The 20,000-nt window shown below is 41.0% G+C and overlaps 1 protein-coding gene across 1 annotated transcript in view; it reads left to right on the top strand.

Moving 5' to 3' along the window:
- The window catches only part of LOC138945659 (uncharacterized), a 13,963-nt gene extending 143 nt beyond the window's left edge, over window positions 1–13,820 (top strand). The window contains exons 2-9 of the mRNA XM_070317141.1: window positions 657–738; window positions 1,976–2,127; window positions 2,584–2,804; window positions 5,150–5,254; window positions 6,973–7,237; window positions 9,805–10,119; window positions 11,591–11,754; window positions 13,005–13,820. Of these exons, the coding sequence (XP_070173242.1) occupies window positions 657–738; window positions 1,976–2,127; window positions 2,584–2,804; window positions 5,150–5,254; window positions 6,973–7,237; window positions 9,805–10,119; window positions 11,591–11,754; window positions 13,005–13,156 (1,456 nt within the window). The 3' untranslated portion in view covers window positions 13,157–13,820. The remainder of the gene's footprint in view (window positions 1–656; window positions 739–1,975; window positions 2,128–2,583; window positions 2,805–5,149; window positions 5,255–6,972; window positions 7,238–9,804; window positions 10,120–11,590; window positions 11,755–13,004) is intronic.
- Window positions 13,821–20,000: the final 6,180 nt, after the last annotated feature.

The raw sequence follows: 20,000 nt of genomic DNA, 5'->3' as shown, positions 1-20,000 counted from the left end.
ATTTCGTTTGATCATCTGGAGTTAATTGTCTTTTTGTTTACCCTATTCAACATTGAATTAGGCGACTTGTCATTGTCAAATTTTGGTAAGTTCTGTATCGACTATCGTAGTGAATGAGATATCATTGTATAAATTATATTGTTGAATTTGCAAGTCATGCAAATGTTTCAGCCGAGCACCGTAATTGACAGATAATTGCGATTTATTGTTAATGAATTAAATTCAAAGCACTGAAAAAACAAACATATTTCCTTGGCTTACCGCTAAGGACATATTGGTCGAGACCGGAGGAATGGTTATGAAAACTGGAGGCGCTAGATTCGCCAATAAAGATCATGTAAAAATGCAAGAACTTTTCACTTACTTTTTTTTTAATTCTAACAATTATGGAAACTGAGAAATTGTGAGACATAGTAAGCAAACACAGCCAGAACAATCGGACATTCCATATTAAAGTTTAAACACATTTTGTTCAATCCAGGTCAAGCTGACCAACTGGCCCATCGTTCACCAAGTTTTGGAGCAAGTTGGAACAACACGTACTGATATCACGTCTTTCTTACACTAAAATTGATGCTCAGAAATCCTAAACGCCTTCCCGTGGGATTGTGTGTATGAAGTTCTTATATAACATGTTCTTGCGTTTACTTACTTAGATCCAGTCTCTTTTGGCCCTGGCACAATACAGCAAAAGAAGCTACTGGTTCTGTTCTCCTAACGTGTAAACCCATGCACACGGTAAGCAAGTACAATGTATTATATATCTATACAGGGTTCGTACAGGTCATGGAAAACCTGGAAAGTCATGGAATTTGATTTTTAATTTTCCAGGCCTGGAAAGTCATGAAATTTCAATTTAAGTCATGGAAAGTCATGGAATTTAACAAAATTAAGAAAGAAAGAAAAAATTAACCTTTAGCACGCCAGCGGTGATTTTCGTTGCCCAGCCATCCCTCGCCCCCTTTGCCAGCCAGCAGCGATTTGCGTCGCCAGCACAAGGCTTGTTCGTATGACCAACTTCTCGTTCGTATTTGCATACGAGAATAACGGTATTTTTAACGGCACTTGAGCCAAAGCGAGGCTCACTTCCTTCCGTTATCTCGTCGTGTCGTCTGCGCTGCATTTGAGTCGGTTTCGTCGAAGTTTTCTGCTTTTGTTTTTGCATCGATAAAGTACTTTAGCGCTTCGACAAGCAAGATGGAGGATGATGAGTTTGAAACTTTCTTTCGAGTTGTTACTTGACAACAAAAAGTATGCGGAATTGGAACGAATTACCGAGGAAGATCTTTGCAATTAACTGTGTATCGCGGTGAAAAAAATGACAGTTCGTCAAGTCACAGTGACGGTTACGAAACGGAATTTACGAAAGTGCAGATGGATACAAACAGTGGCTGGTCCAGTTTAGTGAAATGACAGGACCAGCAAACATTACCGATAATCTGACTGCGTAGCAAATGCTTGACTTGCTTGTCGAAGAGACACTAGTGCGTAGAAACTGACTCAAATTCAGTGTCAAAACTGGCAGTGACAAGACGTAAAAAGTTTGCATGTTCGGAAATGGCGACCTGTGGATCTAGTCATGGAAAATGTTATTGAGGCTCATGGAAAGTCATGGAAAAGTCATGGAATTTTGTTTCTAAAAACCAGTGGGGACCCTGTCTATATATATAATATATTTGTTGTTGTGGTGTGTGTGTGTGTTATTTTTATCTCTTTCCAATTTTTAGGTTAATGTGAACTTGGTATACATTTCTTTTACCTGAGCAAAGGAACCCCCCTGTTAAGACCTTCATAAATCTGAGAAATCAGGTTCTTAAAATGGGGAACGTCATAAATCAAGGAGGGGGGGGGGTCTTAAAAGTTTGTTTTTGTTTTTGTGTGTTATTTTCATCTTTTCAGTTTTTCGGTTTATCTGATCTTGGTATCCGACTTTTCCTTTATTTCTATTCAAACTGCAGAGTTGTTTTCTTTACAGACCGTCTTCCCCACTCGCCTCTTCTGTCTATCGGCCACCGCCTCGTCTCTGGTGACACTGCTGGTGCTGAGCACTGCTAGGAAAGCTGACACACCGCTCTACATCAGTCACAGGCATCACAGCGACTCCGATTCTGACAGTGAAGCAAAACGGTATTGCTTTTGTAGTTATTGTTTCTGCTTTTTTCTTGATTGATTCGTTTTTTTGTGTGTGGTTATGCTTAGTCCTTGGTTATTGTTTATCTAAGAGCAGTCAAAAACACTTGTTCATATAATTGTATGTGAAAGGTTGAAAGGAAAAAGATGGTAGTTTTATAATCAATTTGACTGATTTAGGAGTGCTAATGGGTGTTTTTTGTTTTGTTTTTTATGATGATAATAATAATGAGTACTTATTAATCGCCCTTACTCGCCAGAGCTCACGGTGATGTACAAATAAGCTAAACAAACACACACACACACACACACACACACACACACACACACACACACACACACACACACACACACACACACACACACACTCACACACACACAGAGGTGCTAGCTAGGAGACTCTGTGTAGTTCTCACCTGCTGGGAATATTTTTGAGTTGTCTCTTCCCCACAGCGAGGAACCAGTAATCATGCAGAAGCCAGAACTTTCCCCCAAACTGAAGCAGACCAAGGAGGAGACGGTGTACGGAATGCTTGTGGCTGATGCTGTGGCCATGCCAGTGCACTGGTTTTACAATCCCGACGACATAAAGCGTCACTACGGCAACTGGCTTACAGGGTACACCGCGCCCAACAAGAAACATCCTTCGTCCATCCTCAACCTCTCCGCAGTAGGTGAGGGTCGCAGTCGCTATCCATGATGTTTATGTTTTGTACTTGTTGCAATTGTTTTGTTTTTCTGTTCACCTCTTTCTCCCATCTGTGTGCAGGCCAATTAGCTTCACAGTTAACTTTGATGACAGTGCGTCCTGTCTCTTCTTTCTTTCTTATCTTGTGAATGTAATTATGGATTTCATTTATTCCGTGATTTGTATGCTTTTTTGATTGTTATGATCATATGTTTCAGCGTACGAATTCTAAAGCGCTTGGAACTGTTTGTAGGACTTACTCCATAGAAAAACTAACTGCTATTATATATTTTGTTAGTTGTTAAGGTATTGATGTACTTATTCATTTATTTATTTGTACCAGAAAAAAAGAAGGTTTTATGGTTTGGTTCCAATTAATGTGTGTAATTAAAATTGTGAGCACGTTTTGTGCTTTGAGGCTAGTATGTCTGCGTGTGCACATACATGTCTGCACCTTTGTGTGTTTAGCTGTGCATGACAGGTAACAATTACAATAATAATATATATAGTTGTCGTGCTAGTTCATCTTTGGAAGGGAGGCAACCCCTCTGACGGTATGGTTAGAATAATCAGTGTGTTTATCACATTAAGGCTACCCACTGACTCTCCTCCTGGGGGGTCTCAGGACTCCAAACCTTGAATGTAAAGTAGTCACTCACCTCTCATTGGAGGGTCCGAAGATCGGGGGTGCATTCATTCTTGCGTTTGGAAGGCACAGTCCTCACCAGTTTGATCATTTGCGCTGTTGAAATGGGCTACGATTTTGATTTGACTTAAATTGGCGCCAACTACGGCGCAGTGGCGTGGTGGTAAGACGTCGGCCTCCTAATCGGGAGGCGTGAATTTGAATCCCGGTCGCTGCCGCCTGGTGGGTTAAGAGTGGAGATTTTTTTGATCTCCCAGGTCAACTTATGTGCAGACCTGCTAGTGACTTAACCGCCTTTGTGTGTACACGCAAGCACAAGACCAAGTGCGCACAGAAAAGATCCTGTAATCCATGTCAGAGTTTGGTGGGTTATAGAAACACGAAAATACCCAGCATGCCTCCCCCGAAATCGGTGTATGCTGCCTGAATGGCGGGGTAAAAACGGTCATACACGTAAAAATCCACTCGTGCTAAAAGCATGAGTGAACGTGGGAGGCAACTTCCCATGAACGAAGAAGAAGAAGAAGAAGGCGTCAACTAAAATCGCTTGATCGTTGGGGGAAAGTCTGCCATGAGAATAGCACTGATGTGTGCTTCTGTGTCTGTAAATCCAAAAACAAAGAGACTACCAACGTTCCAAAATTCAGAATAAAAAAACAAAAAAGGTAAGTTGTTCAAACGTTTGTTATTGACAAAACATTCCAACAACTTACCTTTCTTGTTTTTACATTTAGTCAAGTTTTGACTAAATGTTTTAACGTAGAGGGGGGAATCGAGACGAGGGTCGTGGTGTATGTGCGTGTGTGTGTGTGTGTCTGTCTGTGTGTGTGTGTGTGTAGAGCGATTCAGACTAAACTACTGGACCGATCTTTATGAAATTTGATGTGAGAGTTCCTGGGTATGAAATCCCCATACGTTTTTTTCATTTTTTTGATAAATGTCTGATGACGTCATATCCGGCTTTTTGTGAAAGTTGAGGCGGCACTGTCACGCCCTCATTTTTCAACCAAATTGGTTGAAATTTTGGTCAAGTAATCTTCGACGAAGCCCGGACTTCGGTATTGCATTTCAGCTTGGTGGCTTAAAAATTAATTAATGACTTTGGTCATTAAAAATCTGAAAATTGTAAAAAAAAACATTTTTTTATAAAACGATCCAAATTTACGTTCATCTTATTCTCCATCATTTGCTGATTCCAAAAACATATAAATATGTTATATTTGGATTACAAACAAGCTCTGAAAATTAAATATATAAAAATTATTATCAAAATTAAATTTTCGAAATCAATTTAAAAACACTTTCATCTTATTCCTTGTCGGTTCCTGATTCCAAAAACATATAGATATGATATGTTTGGATTAAAAACACGCTCAGAAAGTTAAAACGAAGAGAGGTACAGAAGAGCGTGCTATCATTCTCAGCGCAACTACTCCCCCGCTCTTCTTGTCAATTTCACTGCCTTTGCCGTGAGCGGTGGACTGACGATGCTACGAGTATACGGTCTTGCTGCGTTGCATTGCGTTCAGTTTCATTCTGTGAGTTCGACAGCTACTTGACTAAATTTTGTATTTTCGCCTTACGCGACTTGTTTTATTCTTCTGTGTCTGTGTTCATTTGATTGTCCTGGCCCGGGTTACTTGTAAGTTTAAGTCTGTTGCATTAATAAATGTTCTATTTTCCAGATGGCAGCGGCAGGGGGGGTGGGAGCTCAACACCATTGATAGGAAATATCATTCTCCATGACAAGGTCAAGTTCTGGAAAAGCAGCTCAACTCATTATCATCAAGGTAATCAAACAAGACATTTTTGAAGTCAATTTACTGGCAGATTTACCCCCGCAGGTTAATTAGGGGGAAGAATTTACCCGATGCTCCCCAGCATGTCGTAAGAGGCGACTAACGGATTCTGTTTCTCCTTTTGCCCATGTTAAGTGTTTCTTGTATAGAATATAGTCAATTGTAAAGATTTGTAAAGATTTTAGTCAAGCAGTATGTAAGAAATGTTAAGTCCTTTGTACTGGAAACTTGCATTCTCCCAGTACTACGTTGCAAGCCCCTGGAGCCAATTTTTGATTAGTGCTTTTGTGAACAAGAAACAATTGACAAGTGGCTCTATCCCCTCTCCCCCCTTTTCCCGTCGCGATATAACCTTCGTGTTTGAAAACGGCGTTAAACACCAAATAAAGAAAAACTGGCAGATTTAGATGGCATTATCAAAGGTATCTGCAGAGATCATTCTTGAGATCACCAGAATCCACAGTTTTACAACACAATCCTTATACTCTGGGGGGGGGGGGGATGCAACCTTCTTGGCTTTTGTACAATTTCATAATCTCATACTTATATTATACTTACATAAATTAATTCAGGTATCTTATTCAGTTCTCTAAGCACTTGAACTCGAAATATGCATGCATGCTGTATACAACGTTTGTATTAATGTTGTTGGGAACCTATTCATAGAAAAAAAAGCTTAGAAAGTAGATTGATAGCCTAGTCCCTTGAGAATGGATATCAGTAGTCGGAGACTGCATAGCAAAAAATCATTCTTGTGTGACGAGAGAACATCAGGGGAGCTAATTTGCAAGAATTGTATAATGCATACACACAACCACATATAGTCTAATACGTCAGGCACATTTTCATGGAGTCATTGCCGATCAAGAGGGGATGCCTTGGAGATGATGAGAATGAAGAACATAATTTAGTAACACAATATTCTAAGACACATCCAATACCTATTCCTGTAACTTAAAGGGATATAACTGACAGAAACAGTCTGCCCAAGAGCTATACTGTGAGTTCCGTTTGGGGGTTGTAATTTATGTCACCACACATCAGGAATACTTTAAAAGTAGTGTTTTAACGCTAATTGTTATTCAAATTTAAAACGGCTGTGTATGGGTTATGTTTTGACATGGTGATTTCTTCCAAAGTTCTTCTGTCGTACCTTGGCTTTGTTTTGATATATATCCATCCTACTTTCCGGCCCTGAAATATGCACACACAAAAATGGGTGGAGGGGGGGGGATACAATTAAGACATAAACTCTGTTATTGTCTACTTCTCTTTGAAGTTTTCTTTCAAGGGAGAACTCAGAAGTCTCCATCACACCCCGTCCTTATAGTTTCTCTTCGCCCACCGATGAAGTGTACTTGAGGGCAAGATTAGACACCACGATCGCGCCAACTATACAGTATGAAGATAGAGAATATTCCACCTGGGCGATTCCTGACTATACGTCACGCATGCAAGGGAAGTAATTTATGAGCAGGCTTCACTTGCCCAGTCAAGAATGCAAACTTTCATCGATTAAAGGCGTTGCCGTTGTAGCATGTCTAAAATCTTGGGACTTGTGTTATCAAGCTTTCAAAATCACCAAGTATTAACTGTTGAGTATAGTTTCAGGTAGTCATGAGAACTCATTCTGTTGAACAGATTTTGAGAGCCATGCACAACCCAACAGCTGCCCTTAACCATTTTACATTCTTTGTTTTGCTATGCAGGCATGAGCGCAGGTGACAACACGCTAAATTCAGTCATGGCCTTGGAGATGATGAAAACGATGAACCGAGTGGACCCTGATCTTACCAAACCCGACCGTGAGGTGCGTGCTACTGTCTTGGAGGATTACGTCAAGTTCATGACAACTCCCGGCACTCACAACGACACCTACGCTGAATCCTTTCATCGTTCGTTTTTCAAGGATTGGGTAGAGGAGAATCCCCGCCCGACGAGCGCTGACGATCTGATTGAGTTTGCGGAAAAAAGGTGGGAATTAAGGCTGTTTGGTTTGTCTTGTTTTTGTTCCACTGGTAATCCACTAGTGTTCAAGACGAAAATGAAGATGTATGTTTATTATTTATTTATTAGTGAGTATTTCTACGCACATACCCTCCCAGAGGGAGGCTCATGGCGTTTACAATATGCCGTGTGAGATGGAATTTTTTACACAATATATCACGCATTCACATCGGCCAGTAAATCTCAAGCGTGTTAGGCGAGTATATACTTTTCACGGCCTATTATTCCAAGTCACACGGGTATTTGGTGGACATTTTTTATATATGTCTATACAATTTTGCCAGGAAAGACCCTTTTGTCAATCGTGGGATCTTTAACGTGCACACCCCAATGTAGTGTACACGGGACCTCGGTTTTTCGTCTCATCCGAAAGACTAGCACTTGAACCCACCACCTAGGTTAGGAATGGGGGGAGAAAATAGCGTATGTATGTGTGTGATTGTGTGTATGAGTGTGCACTTTGGTACAGTAATACAGTAAACTTCCACTTTATTGCTATCTTTAGGGTCCAAAGACCCCCGCGGGTTAGGGGGAAGAATTTACCCGATGCTCCCCAGCATGTCGTAAGAGGCGACTAACGGATTCTGTTTCTCCTTTTACCCTTGTTAAGTGTTTCTTGTATAGAATATAGTCAATGTTTGTAAAGATTTTAGTCAAGCAGTATGTAAGAAATGTTAAGTCCTTTGTACTGGAAACTTGCATTCTCCCAGTAAGGTCATATATTGTACTACGTTGCAAGCCCCTGGAGCAAATGTTTGATTAGTGCTTGCTAAACTCTGTGGGGTGTCCGGTGTCACTGCATGTGAGCAGGAAGAGCATTGGAGAGAAATAGAGAGGTGTACTCTTCCACACAATTTCCAAGCATCAGTTGTCACAGCTTGGGGTAGGCATTAGTGAGGGAGAGTGGGAGCTGTGTTATGTACAGTGTATTTCCGACTGAAGAGTGAAAAGTCACTGCCATGCCACATGATCGGCATGCAGTCAATAAAGCTAGACAAGAAGAAAATAAATTACATGATTATGACATGCAGCTCTATCTGCTGCTATTTATTCAAGCTTATTCTTGCAAAGCATCTGCACACGCTCCTCTGTGCTGTGTTTGTGTGGCTGCTTTCGTATGTCAGTGCATGGTGAGTGTGTTCATATAACTGCCTTGAGGATTTATTTTATCTCTTCTTTTCAACACTTATCATACAAATCATTTTTACAGAATGTTTAAAGAAGTATTAGGAGTTTATTGTTATTGTTTAGTAGCCACAAGAAGTGATTAGCATAGACTCAATCCTGTTGTTTGTGTGTCTCTGTGTGAGTGTATGGGGGAGGGGGTGGTGTGGTCACCCCTCCCGTGACCGGACACCTGCAATGTACGGACAGTTTTGCTATGGCCCAAGGGTGTCCGTTCATGAGAGGGACTGCTGTACGCGTTTCACGATTTAGTGGGGGGAAGGGAGGTGCGCGACCAATAAAAACCCAAAAGGGTTGCCGTCACTTTTAAGGGAGGCAACTGCGTTCTCTTCTTTCTGAATTAGAGAAAAACAAGCTTATTTCCCTTGCCTAAGCGGTCTCGATTCCTTAACCACTGAGCCTTTGTACCCAGAAACTTTTACTTTGCAGATAAAAGATGGGGTTGGTCTTATAACATTACATTTTGGGTCATTATTCTGTTCTTTTTAGTTTTTGACATGGGCATAGATGTTTAAATTGTCATGACGTCAAATAAAGAAATAACTTGTGATGCATAGCCGCGACCATTCGACATGTACATTTTTCATGAAACCCCCCCCCCCCCCCCCCCGTAATTTACTCTGCGTGATGGCAATGTATGCGTGGTAGGACTGTTGTGCTTTACATGATCGCACAGTAAAACTGGTTTAAAAAGTATGTACACGGTAAAAGACAAAATTCCAAAATTATGTATGTGTTTTGGGGAGTAGGGTACGTTAATAGCGTATCAGCAAAGGGGACATAGGGTAGGTCAGACTTCTATTTCCCTCTTTTTTTTTGGTGGGGGTCAGATCTTAAACAGGAGGAAGTCTGAAAATGGGGGTAAATTTATGAGGTTATGATCTGAAAATCTAAAAATTCAAGGTCTTAAAAATAAATTGAGTTTTAAATTGGGGGGTTCTTAAAAGGGGGGTTCCACTCTCTACCCCAGGTCAGCCTTTAATACCCCAGGTCAGCCTTTAATACCCCAGGTCAGCCTTTAATACCCCAGGTCAGCCTTTAATACCCCAGGTCAGCCTTTAAAACCCCAGGTCAGCCTTTAAAACCCCAGGTCAGCCTTTAATACCCCAGGTCAGCCTTTAATACCCCAGGTCAGCCTTTAATACCCCAGGTCAGCCTTTAATACCCCAGGTCAGCCTTTAATACCCCAGCTCAGCCTTTAATACCCCAGGTCAGCCTTTAAAACCCCAGGTCAGCCTTTAATACCCCAGGTCAGGCTTGAAACTCACATAGAAGGCACAGGGAATGAAATTGAAAATCAGCAAAAATCACAGACTGAAAATGAACACTCTTCTCGTTTCATTTCACAGGAGCAAAGCAAAATTGGCAGCGTCCCCTGACTCGCAGCTAGCCGTGATCGGCTCGCTCGTCCCAGCCATTCCGTGGATCCTACGCTCCGCACACAGATCGGAGGCGGAATGTGCAAAGTGCGCTGTGGATTTCATCCGGTTGACCCATCCTGTGGCCTCGCTGGTGCCTTTTGTCGACACGTACGCTCGGCTTCTCCATGCTGTGTTGAACGGTAATGATCTGAAGACGGAGGTGATGAGAGTTTTGGGAAACTCCGACCTTGGGGGGCCGTCCAAACGCCAGATGGTGTTACAACTCCAAGATGAAGCTCACAAGTGAGTGATTGAACTCTCACTGTGTTTGCTAGGCTGGGGTCGGTGGATGGGTGGGTTTTAAGTGTATTTATACGAGTGTGTGTGTTTGTGTAAATAAATGTGTGTGTGTGTGCATGCGTGTGCTGAAAACTGGCATAATATTTATACAGCAGATGGTGTTGCAGTTTCAAGAGGACGGTAGATTGCAACTGTGTAATATGTGTAATTGGAAGTTGTGATGTTATATGTGGGCTGGAGACATGGATGTTGCAGCTACAGAGTGATGTTAACAACATGAACTCTTTGAGTTATTATAGTGTGTGTGTTGGGGAGGGGGGGAGGGGGGGGGGAATAAAATCACAGATGTTTAAAATTGAATTTCTTTCAAATGCAAGAAGTTGAAAAGACATGTAACAACAACGATATCAACATGATCAGGCTCAAGTTGATATCCATTTTCTCAACTTGTCTACATTCATTTCCTGACTGTCAGTATATAGTAGAAATAACTCATATTTACACCAGCCATTATCACATGGGTGGGAGTTCCTCCGTCTCAGACGGATTTCCGTCTCAGAGAAATTTTGACAATTTTTTTTTTTTTTTTTTTTTTTTTTTTTTTTTTTTTTGCGCCCTCATTGATAGTCATCTCATACTGTGTTATGCCAAATGGACTGATAGTGCACTTTTTGTTGTTTCTAATGCTTGCCAGGTCCCTAAAATTTTTAGTTTTTGTTACTTTTTGTATCTCCAACAAGGTTCTTATTTATCAGAATTAAACTCAGGAGAGGCCAGAGAAACCCTTTTAAATTCATAAAATTCGTTTTCGGCCGGGGGCCTTCGCCCCCCTGGACCCCCCACCAGGGCGCTGCCCCTGGACCCCGCCGGGGCCTTGGCGGCCCCTGGACCCCGGCCTTAAAAAAAGTTCAGTCTTGGAACAATTTTGGGCTCCCACCCATGTTATCACAACTGAGCTCGCTAGGAGTACCATTTGGTCCATTCGACTTGCAATTGAAATTGTTTTCTCAGTATCCCAAAGGATGAAGGGAGGCGTTATAGTTATTTCCATCAATATCACGCAACCATGGTGAACTGTTTCGCCATTCAACTTGTATTTTTGTGTTCTAGATATGCCGACTGTTTGGAGAAACATTATTTTTCATCAGTTAATTACAACCTGGTCAAATTGTTAAAAATGTAGCTTTCCACAGTGTTTATCAGTCTGATAGACATTTAATTTTCATCAAAAACACAACCAGGGCAAACTGTTTGAAAATATAGCTTGTAGTTTAGTTTTCTATCTTTCCCAAGGGTTTAGAGTCAGGCACTATGGTCTTGGTAATATCACAACCAGGGCAAAGTTTGCTTGAAAACGACCTTGTATTTTTTTTTTTTTCCACCAAAGGTTTAGAGTCATGGCAGACACTAGCTATTTTCATCAGTATCACAACCATGTTTTAGCATGTGGCTTGTGTTTTTTTTCTTCTTCTAGATATTCTAAGGGTTCAGACCAACGGCTGCAGGTGTACCAGTCGGCGACTTCGATGCTGGGCTCGGCCTGCTACATCCAGGGCGCCATGAGTTCTATGCTTTTTTTGGCGCTGGAGTTTCATGATGATATACACGGTGGTGTTCTGGCCAATGCCAACTGCGGAGGTTTGTTGTTCTTTGACCATCTATATAGGCAAACTGTTTTGTCGAATCTGTCAAGAAAAAGCTGTGTCAGGAAATCATGCAGTTTGTGTGCCAATCAAAGTAAGGGGGCTGAAGTTTTTGGTTGCTTTTTAGTTTAGTTTGTTTCTTTTGTGGGTGTGTCCTGTTTGAAACCAAAGTAATAAAACAATATATGCACACGATATTAGTTGAAACCTTTTTCTCATCAAAGTTGACAAGCTTTGTGCACTGTGAAAATGACGGTTCGTGCCTATCAAGCATCACAACAGCCAACCTATCAAACATTGAACACTGTAATAGGTATTTTTTGCAAGATTAATGATCAACTTAACTGTTTTGATTTAAAAAAAAAAAGTGGTTCTCTGTTCATTCATTGCAGCTGTGCATTGTTGTGATTGCACAGATAAATTTAGCGTTCGAGGGGGTACCCTTAAACAAAGGGGCATAAGTATAAGTAGTGGGAATGAGTTTTTTCGTGGCGAACTTGTTAAAACGTGTTCAGTAGACCCCAATGATTATCTCTAGCCTAATGAAGCTGGATCCTGAGGGGGGTGCACGGTAGGCCTAGCTGGCTTGGAGCCTATTTATAGTATGACTCCCTCCAGTTAAAGGCCCAGTCTGCCTCAAATGGTTTACAAAACTTCCAGTTGTTCTGATCCTGTCTTGATGAAAAAAAGAAATCTTTTATGATTTAAGAATGTTTGTTGTTACAAGCTGTCAATTTATCATTTAGATTTTAAAAGTTAGTTCTAGCACCAAAGCGAGGCGTCCGATCGTGATACAAGACAATCCGGCTGGCCACGCAAAAATAAATTCTTTGAAAAATGCTCGCTCTTTGCGGAGAGCACCTAAGATGTTCTCAAGCGGTTAGTGTTTAAACGAAAGGGTTTTTTGTACTGTGTGTAAAAGCTTGACAGTGTCTGTGACCAGAAACTGATGGTTTTCGTGAAGCTGAGTGTGCCTTTAAAGATTTGATTTTCTCCGGTTTTTGTAGAGGTCTAAAAGGCGGGTTCCACTGTATACAGAACCAGACTTCACTCACCTGAGAGTAGATAAAAAGTTGAAAGTAGTTGTTCTTCTCCATGCTTCCTATTAGTGTGCCTAGTGCCAGGATATCGGTTTTTCATAACTCTAAATTATCGTTCTTGTCCATGTGTAGAGCGCTTACTTCCCTTTGCTTATAAAATATTATTTTGTGATGACTTACCTTGATGCCTTTGATTTGTCGACAGGTGAGAATTGTCATCGAGGGGCAGCGCTGGGAGCTCTGCTTGGTGCTGCCACCGCTAACAAGGGGGAGAAGACTCCTGCTGCTTTGAGGGATAACTTGCACTCTATGAAAGGAGTTGCTGCCTCGGTTGTTCAAGAAATGAATCAGATATGACTGCAACCTATCCCGAAGTTGTAGTATATGTGCTTGTGGGTGAAATCACATGTTTTTTCTGCGTTTTTGATGAAAAGTGGAGTATGTGTGCGTGTGTCGTGCGCATGCACAGAATGGAGAAAGTTGGAACAGGTCCATCAGATTGAAATGAATACGACGGGCGCAGTGGCGTGGTGGTAAGACGTCGGCCTCCTAATCGGGAGGTCGTGAGTTCGAATCCCGGTCGCTGCCGCCTGGTGGGTTAAGTGTGGAGATTTTTCCGATCTCCCAGGTCAACTTATGTGCAGACCTGCTAGTGACTTAACCCCCTTCGTGTGTACACGCAAGCACAAGACCAAGCCAGTGCGCATGGAAAAGATCCTGTAATCCATGTCAGAGTTCGGTGGGTTATAGAAACACGAAAATACCCAGCATGCTTCCTCCGAAAGCGGCGTATGGCTGCCTAAATGGCGGGGTAAAAACGGTCATACACGTAAAGTTCCACTCGTGCAAAAAACACGAGTGTACGTGGGAGTTTCAGCCCACGAACGCAGAAGAAGAAGAAAAAGAAATGAATACATGTACATCTGATACATGTATTACTGTGGTCATAATTTCACATATATGTAATTGGGTGCCTTCTTTAGAGGCCTGTGTATAGCTTTCTCTTAAATAAGAAACCTTATAACAGCCCAAAAATCTGATTCACAAAGAATATTTGTCTGGCCTAGATATAGTGAGAGAACCCTGATCTCCAAATAGAACACTGATTGGGAACTCTAGTTTTACCGTAACAAGTTCTGTCCTTTCTAATATGATTGTGCAGGCAGAATAAACTTGAGAGTTTGAGAGTGTAGAACAGGTTTGTTACTTTGCTGCATGTTCAGGCTGTCCACAACTGTGAGCTTGGGAGAGATTTTGTGGGTATTGAAGGGAGACAATTGAACGAACAGTCGAACATCCCATCAGACAAAAGTTTAGTTACACACTTTTTGACAGCAAGAGGAGACTTGGATCTTGATTAAATATTGAACACTACTTGAAAATAATTAATTGGGAGATAGGTATTGTAGTCTGGTTGATTGTAGCCCCATAGTCATGCTTAGCAGTGGAATTTCTTGTAAGAAATAATCAATTCTGCTGCGTTACAGTGCAAACAAATCACACACACAAATAAAAATTGGTGGTAAGGTGTTCGACTGAATTTACTGAGAAAATTAGTCATGCCGAGGTGTACACTTTTAACATGTGATAGAGGGTATTGTGTGTTTGTCAAGTAACAAACAAAACCAAACTTTTCAAGTTTGTCTCCACTTTTTTGTGTGAATAGGTTTTCAATTAGTTTTCTGTTGATATATATACTTCTTTCTTCAAAGGAGTTCCCCTTTTATCGGAACAGAGATTTGCCAATTTTTGTTTTTACAGTATTGTTTTTGCTGAGGAAATTGTGAATCATTTGCACTCAAGTAGACGAACTGCAGAAATAACTCATGTTTGTATTGGTTAAAGACTGTGGATACTCTTGCTTTTAGTGAGGCAAGCATTTCTAAAAGTGCTCCTTGATTAGGCCTAAAAAAAAAAAGGTGTCATGGTTACGGTAATCCGACCTACCCTATTTGTAGGGGCCGACCCTATAACTTTTTATTACATTTGTCAAAAAAAAACCCACAAAAACCAAGAAAACGAGTGCAGAAAACGCAATGAAAGTGAAAGCGCCCGAGTCGCACACTTATTTCCCTGTCAAGTAGGTTTAATTTGTACACATTAGAAAAAAAAGTAAAAAAAAAAAAAAGTGATTGCCTACCTTCCTACCCTATTTATTTTGGCTAATTGTTACCGTAACCACACCTATTTTTTTTTTGCCTTATCCACGTGTTTTGGACACACCCCTCACTAGTCAGTGGCCTATACTGCCATGTGGGACAGTTGTAGGGTTCTGGTACCTGTGAAACTATTGTATTGTTTGTGTGGGTGACTGGAGGAGCACGGTTAGCCGTTAAACGCTCCAATGTTATGTGGGACAGTTGTAGGGTTCTGGTACCTGTGAAACTATTGTATTGTTTGTGTGGGTGACTGGAGGAGCACGGTTAGCCGTTAAACGCTCCAATGTCATGTGGGACAGTTGTAGGGTTCTGGTACCTGTGAGACTATTGTATTGTTTGTGTGGGTGACTGGAGGAGCACGGTTAGCCGTTAAACGCTCCAATGTCATGTGGGAAAGGTGTAGGGTTCTGGTACCTGTGAAACTATTGTATTGTTTGTGTGGGTGACTGGAGGAGCACGGTTAGCCGTTAAACGCTCCAATGTCATGTGGGAAAGGTGTAGGGTTCTAGTACCTGTGAGACTATTGTATTGTTTGTGTGGGTGACTGGAGGAGCACGGTTAGCCGTTAAACGCTCCAATGTTAGACCACTTCGGCAGCTGAATTCAATTGAAGTCATCAATGAAACAGTAAAATCCATCCGAAGCCGAACATCGGAATCAGTGACAAGGTACTCACGCAACCTCAAGCCAACGTAATGAGAAAGGAAAACGGTATGGAAAGGCATATCACAAAGTGAAAAACAATGCAATGAATTGAGCACAGAAATTTAATTTCTCCAATTCGGTTGGTAATGTCAACAACGGATATTGCGCATGTGCAGTATGACCCAAAATAGCTGTACGCTCCTGATTGGTGCATAATCTACCCACTAAGAGCAATGTTTCTATTCCACAGCTACAGAACGGGGCCCATCCAACCACACAAACCCCTTACACTTTCGTGTAAAAAATAATTCTTTAGCATCTCCTGTTGTGTTTCGATTTAAAACCAAGCTCAAAAGTCATGAAACTCTTGTTTTATTCAAATTATGTTAATTTGTCTTTTGTTAATTATCAAGACTATGTGTCAGCGCCGTCTCAGCTGTAGGGTTTCGGCCAGCCTGTGATTGATTAGTTTTGGTAAAAATGCAGTGCGTTTAGGCAGTTTCATTCTGTAAGGCCCACAGATGAACTAAAAGTGTTGATCTTGCTTTAAGCGACTTGTTTCTTTCTCTTCTTGTCAGTGTGTGTGTGCTTGAGTGTGTGTTTGAATATGTGCAACATGTGTGTTAGCTTGTGCATTTGTGTCTGTGTGCATATCTCAGTGTGTGTGTGTGAGTGTGTGAGTGTGTGAGTGTGAGTGTGTGATTATTAATAACTTATAGTTCCCATTTTGAGGAGAAAGAGTTATTTTTGTAAGATACTGTTGATATTATTCTGTTTTCCTCCCTTATCCATCCGTTTGTTGTAAATGGGAGGGAGTGTGAACTTTTTATTTTTATTTACCTTAGTCGTTCGAAAAATCAAGACTGGTATTGATTTAAGAAATACCATGGACGTTTGGAAAAACTTGAATGTGATATCGATTTAAAGAATCATGTGCTATTCATATTAGATTCTGTGTGAAAGACTTTTTTGTTTCCCTCATTCAAACTCTGAGAATTATTCTTTTATTTGTCTGATTCTGTGTTGAACACACCATATATTTACTTAGAACAATTGTACTTTGATAAATTGTAATTTTTTGACACACATAAGTTTGTTTTTACTTATATTTTAAAGTCTTCAGTCATGTAAAATAAAAAATAAAAAGTTGTTTACTAGACCCATGCGTTTTGTGTTTATGTTTCGATGTGTGTGTTTGAAGCCACAAAAATGCTGATGTATAGCCTATGTCTGCGGAAATATGGAAAGAAAGAACGAAAAAAGCATGCAAGAATGCATGTATGACAGTATGTACACACGCACGCACGCACACACACATACACACACGGACACGCACGCATGCTGAACGACACCTTCACACATACACACTAACACCACTGTCCTTCATTACACACCCGCTTTTCTCTCGTTTTCTTATGTCTGATTCTTCTGTCATGAGTGACACACACATGGGTGGCCGAGTGGTAACGCACTTGCGCTCGGAAGTGAGAGGTTGCGAGTTCGACCCTGGGTCAGGGCGTTAGCAATTTTCTTCCCCCCTTTCCTAACCTAGGTGGTGAGTTCAAGTGCTAGTCTTTCGGATGAGATGAAAAACCGAGGTCCCTTCGTGTACACTACATTGGGGTGTGCACGTTAAAGATCCCACGATTGACAAAAGGGTCTTTCCTGGCAAAATTGTATAGGCATAGATAAAAAAATGTCCACCAAAATACCCGTGTGACTTGGAATAATAGGCCGTGAAAAAGTAGGATATGCGCCGAAATGGCTGCGATCTGCTGGTCGATGTGAATGCGTGATGTATTGTGTAAAAAAATCCATCTCACACGGCATAAATAGATCCCTGCGCCTTGAGTCCGAGTCTGGAGATACGCGCGGTATGTAAGACTTCATATAACATAACACATCCGCACGATGGCCCTTTGCCCTCTCCACCCCACCCACCCCCTCCCTCCCTCCCTACCTCTTGTTCATTCCATCACTTTGCACGACCATCCCCAACCCCCTTCCCCGCCTCTCCATCAACTCATCTTAGCCTTCAACACGTACGAGCTATGAAGAACAGGTGAGACATACCGCTTGAAAAATGTCGCTACACTGTAAAATGTGACATATATACACACGCTTCTTACGGAATGTGTTATAATCCATTCTCTTGCTCCAACGACTTGGCCATAACCATCTTAGAGTTGAGTGTATATACATGTATTACTACATGTGTACATTAATTATAGCTAGCTCAACGTCAATGTAGAAGCATGAAGAAAATGTATTGAGTGTATATACATGTATTACTATATTATGTGTACATAGCTAGCTCAATGTAGAAGCATGAAGAAAATGTATTGAGTGTATATACATGTATGTAATATTATTATATGTGTACATAGCTAGCTCAACGTAGAAGCATGAAGAAAATGTATTGAGTGTATATGTATGTAATATTATTATATGTGTACATAGCTATGTCAATGTAGAAGCATGAAGAAAATGTATTGAGTGTATATACATGTATGTAATATTATTATATGTGTAGGCCTACATAGCTAGCTCAACGTAGAAGCATGAAGAAAATGTATCAGTAGGGGTGGGATGTGAATAGGGCGTATAAGAAGAAATAACATAATTCAGTCATGTCTTGTTTTTGCCTATTGTAGCATAGTGGTACCTGCGATGTAGGACACCTCCGATTAGAGGACACCTTCTCTTGTCCCTTTTGTCTATTGTCTTGACCAAAGTATACCTGTCATGACAGGCCACCTGCAATGTAGAGACACTGTTGGCTGGTCCCAAGGGTGTCCTTTTATCGCAGGTACCACTGTTCACTGTATAACTATGCATTGTACGTGTTGTATACGCTTCGTCAGTGCTATTCTCGAGCAGTGGAGAGCGAATTGCCGCTGAATTTGCGACGACCTGACTGCTGCTTTTTACATATAGTCAAGTTTTGATAAAGTTGACAAGGAATCGAGACAAGGGTGGTAGTGTGTGTATGCCGCGTGTGTGTGTCACAGTGTGTGTGTGTGTGTGTGTGTGTGTGTGTGTGTGCCAGTGTGCGTGTGTGTGTCACAGCGTGTGTGTGTGTGTGTGTGTGTCTGTGTGTGTGTGTGTGTGTCACAGTGTGTGTCTGTGTCACAGTGTGTGTGTGACAGTGTGTGTGACAGTGTGTGTGTGTGTGTGTGTGTGTGTGTGTGTGTGTGACTGTCAGTGTGTGTGTGTGCGTGTGTGTACGCACGTGTGTGTAGATATCAATTCCAGGAAAACTATTGGACAGATCTTTGTGAAAGTTTACATGGATATTCTTCCAGATAACACCCAGACACATGTTTTTCATTTTTGTCCATAAATATATTTGATGACCTCATACATGTTTGGCCTTTTTACATTTAGTCAAGTTTTGACTACATGTTTTAACATAGAGGGGGAATCGAGACGAGGGTCGTGGTGTGTGTGTGTGTGTGTGTGTGTGTGTGTGTGTGTGTGTGTGTGTGTAGAGCGATTCAGAGTAAACTACTGGACCGATCTTTATGAAATTTGGCATGAGAGTTCCTGGGTATGATATCCCCGGACGTTGTTTTTCATTGTTTCGATAAATACCTTTGATGACGTCATATCCGGCTTTTTGTAAAAGTTGAGGCGGCACTGTCACACCCTCATTTTTCAATCAAATTGATTGAAATTTTGCCAAGCAATTTTCGACAAAGGCTGGATTTTGGTATTGCATTTCAGCTTGGTGGCTTAAAAACTAATGAATGAGTTTGGTCATTAAAAATTGGAAGCTTGTAATTACATTTATTTTATTTTATTAAAGGATCCAAAAACAATTTCATCTTATTCTTCGTCATGTTTTGATTCCAAAAACATATACATATGTTATATTTGGATAACAAACAAGCTCTGAAAATAAAAAAAATATGACAATTGATTAAAATTAATTTTCCGAAATCGATTTAAAAACAATTTCATCTTATTCCTTGTCGGTCCCTGATTCCAAAAACATATATATATGATATGTTTGGATTAAAAACAAACTCAGTAAGCTAAAAAGAATAGATACAGAAAAGCGTGTTATCCTGCTCAGCACGACCACTACCGCACTGTTCCGCTTGTCGATTTCACTGCCTTTGCCACGAGCGGTGGACTGACGAAACTATGAGTATGCGGTCTTGGTGAAAAAAGCAGTGCGTTCAGTTTCATTCTGTGAGTTCGACAGCTTGACTAAATGTTGACTAAAGACTTGTCTGTCTGTGCGTGTGTGCGTGTAGAGCGATTCAGACCAAACTACTGGATCGATCTTTATGAAATTTGACATTAGAGTTCCTGGGTATGATATCCCCGGATGTTTTTTTCTTTTTTTCGATAAATACTTTTAATGACGTCATATCCGGCTTTTTGTAAAA

Source organism: Littorina saxatilis, linkage group LG13 (genome assembly GCF_037325665.1).
Source record: "Littorina saxatilis isolate snail1 linkage group LG13, US_GU_Lsax_2.0, whole genome shotgun sequence".
Lineage (NCBI taxonomy): Eukaryota > Metazoa > Mollusca > Gastropoda > Littorinimorpha > Littorinidae > Littorina > Littorina saxatilis.
The sequence above is the reverse complement of the archived record's forward strand: the minus strand, read 5'-3'. Positions and strand labels throughout refer to the sequence as shown.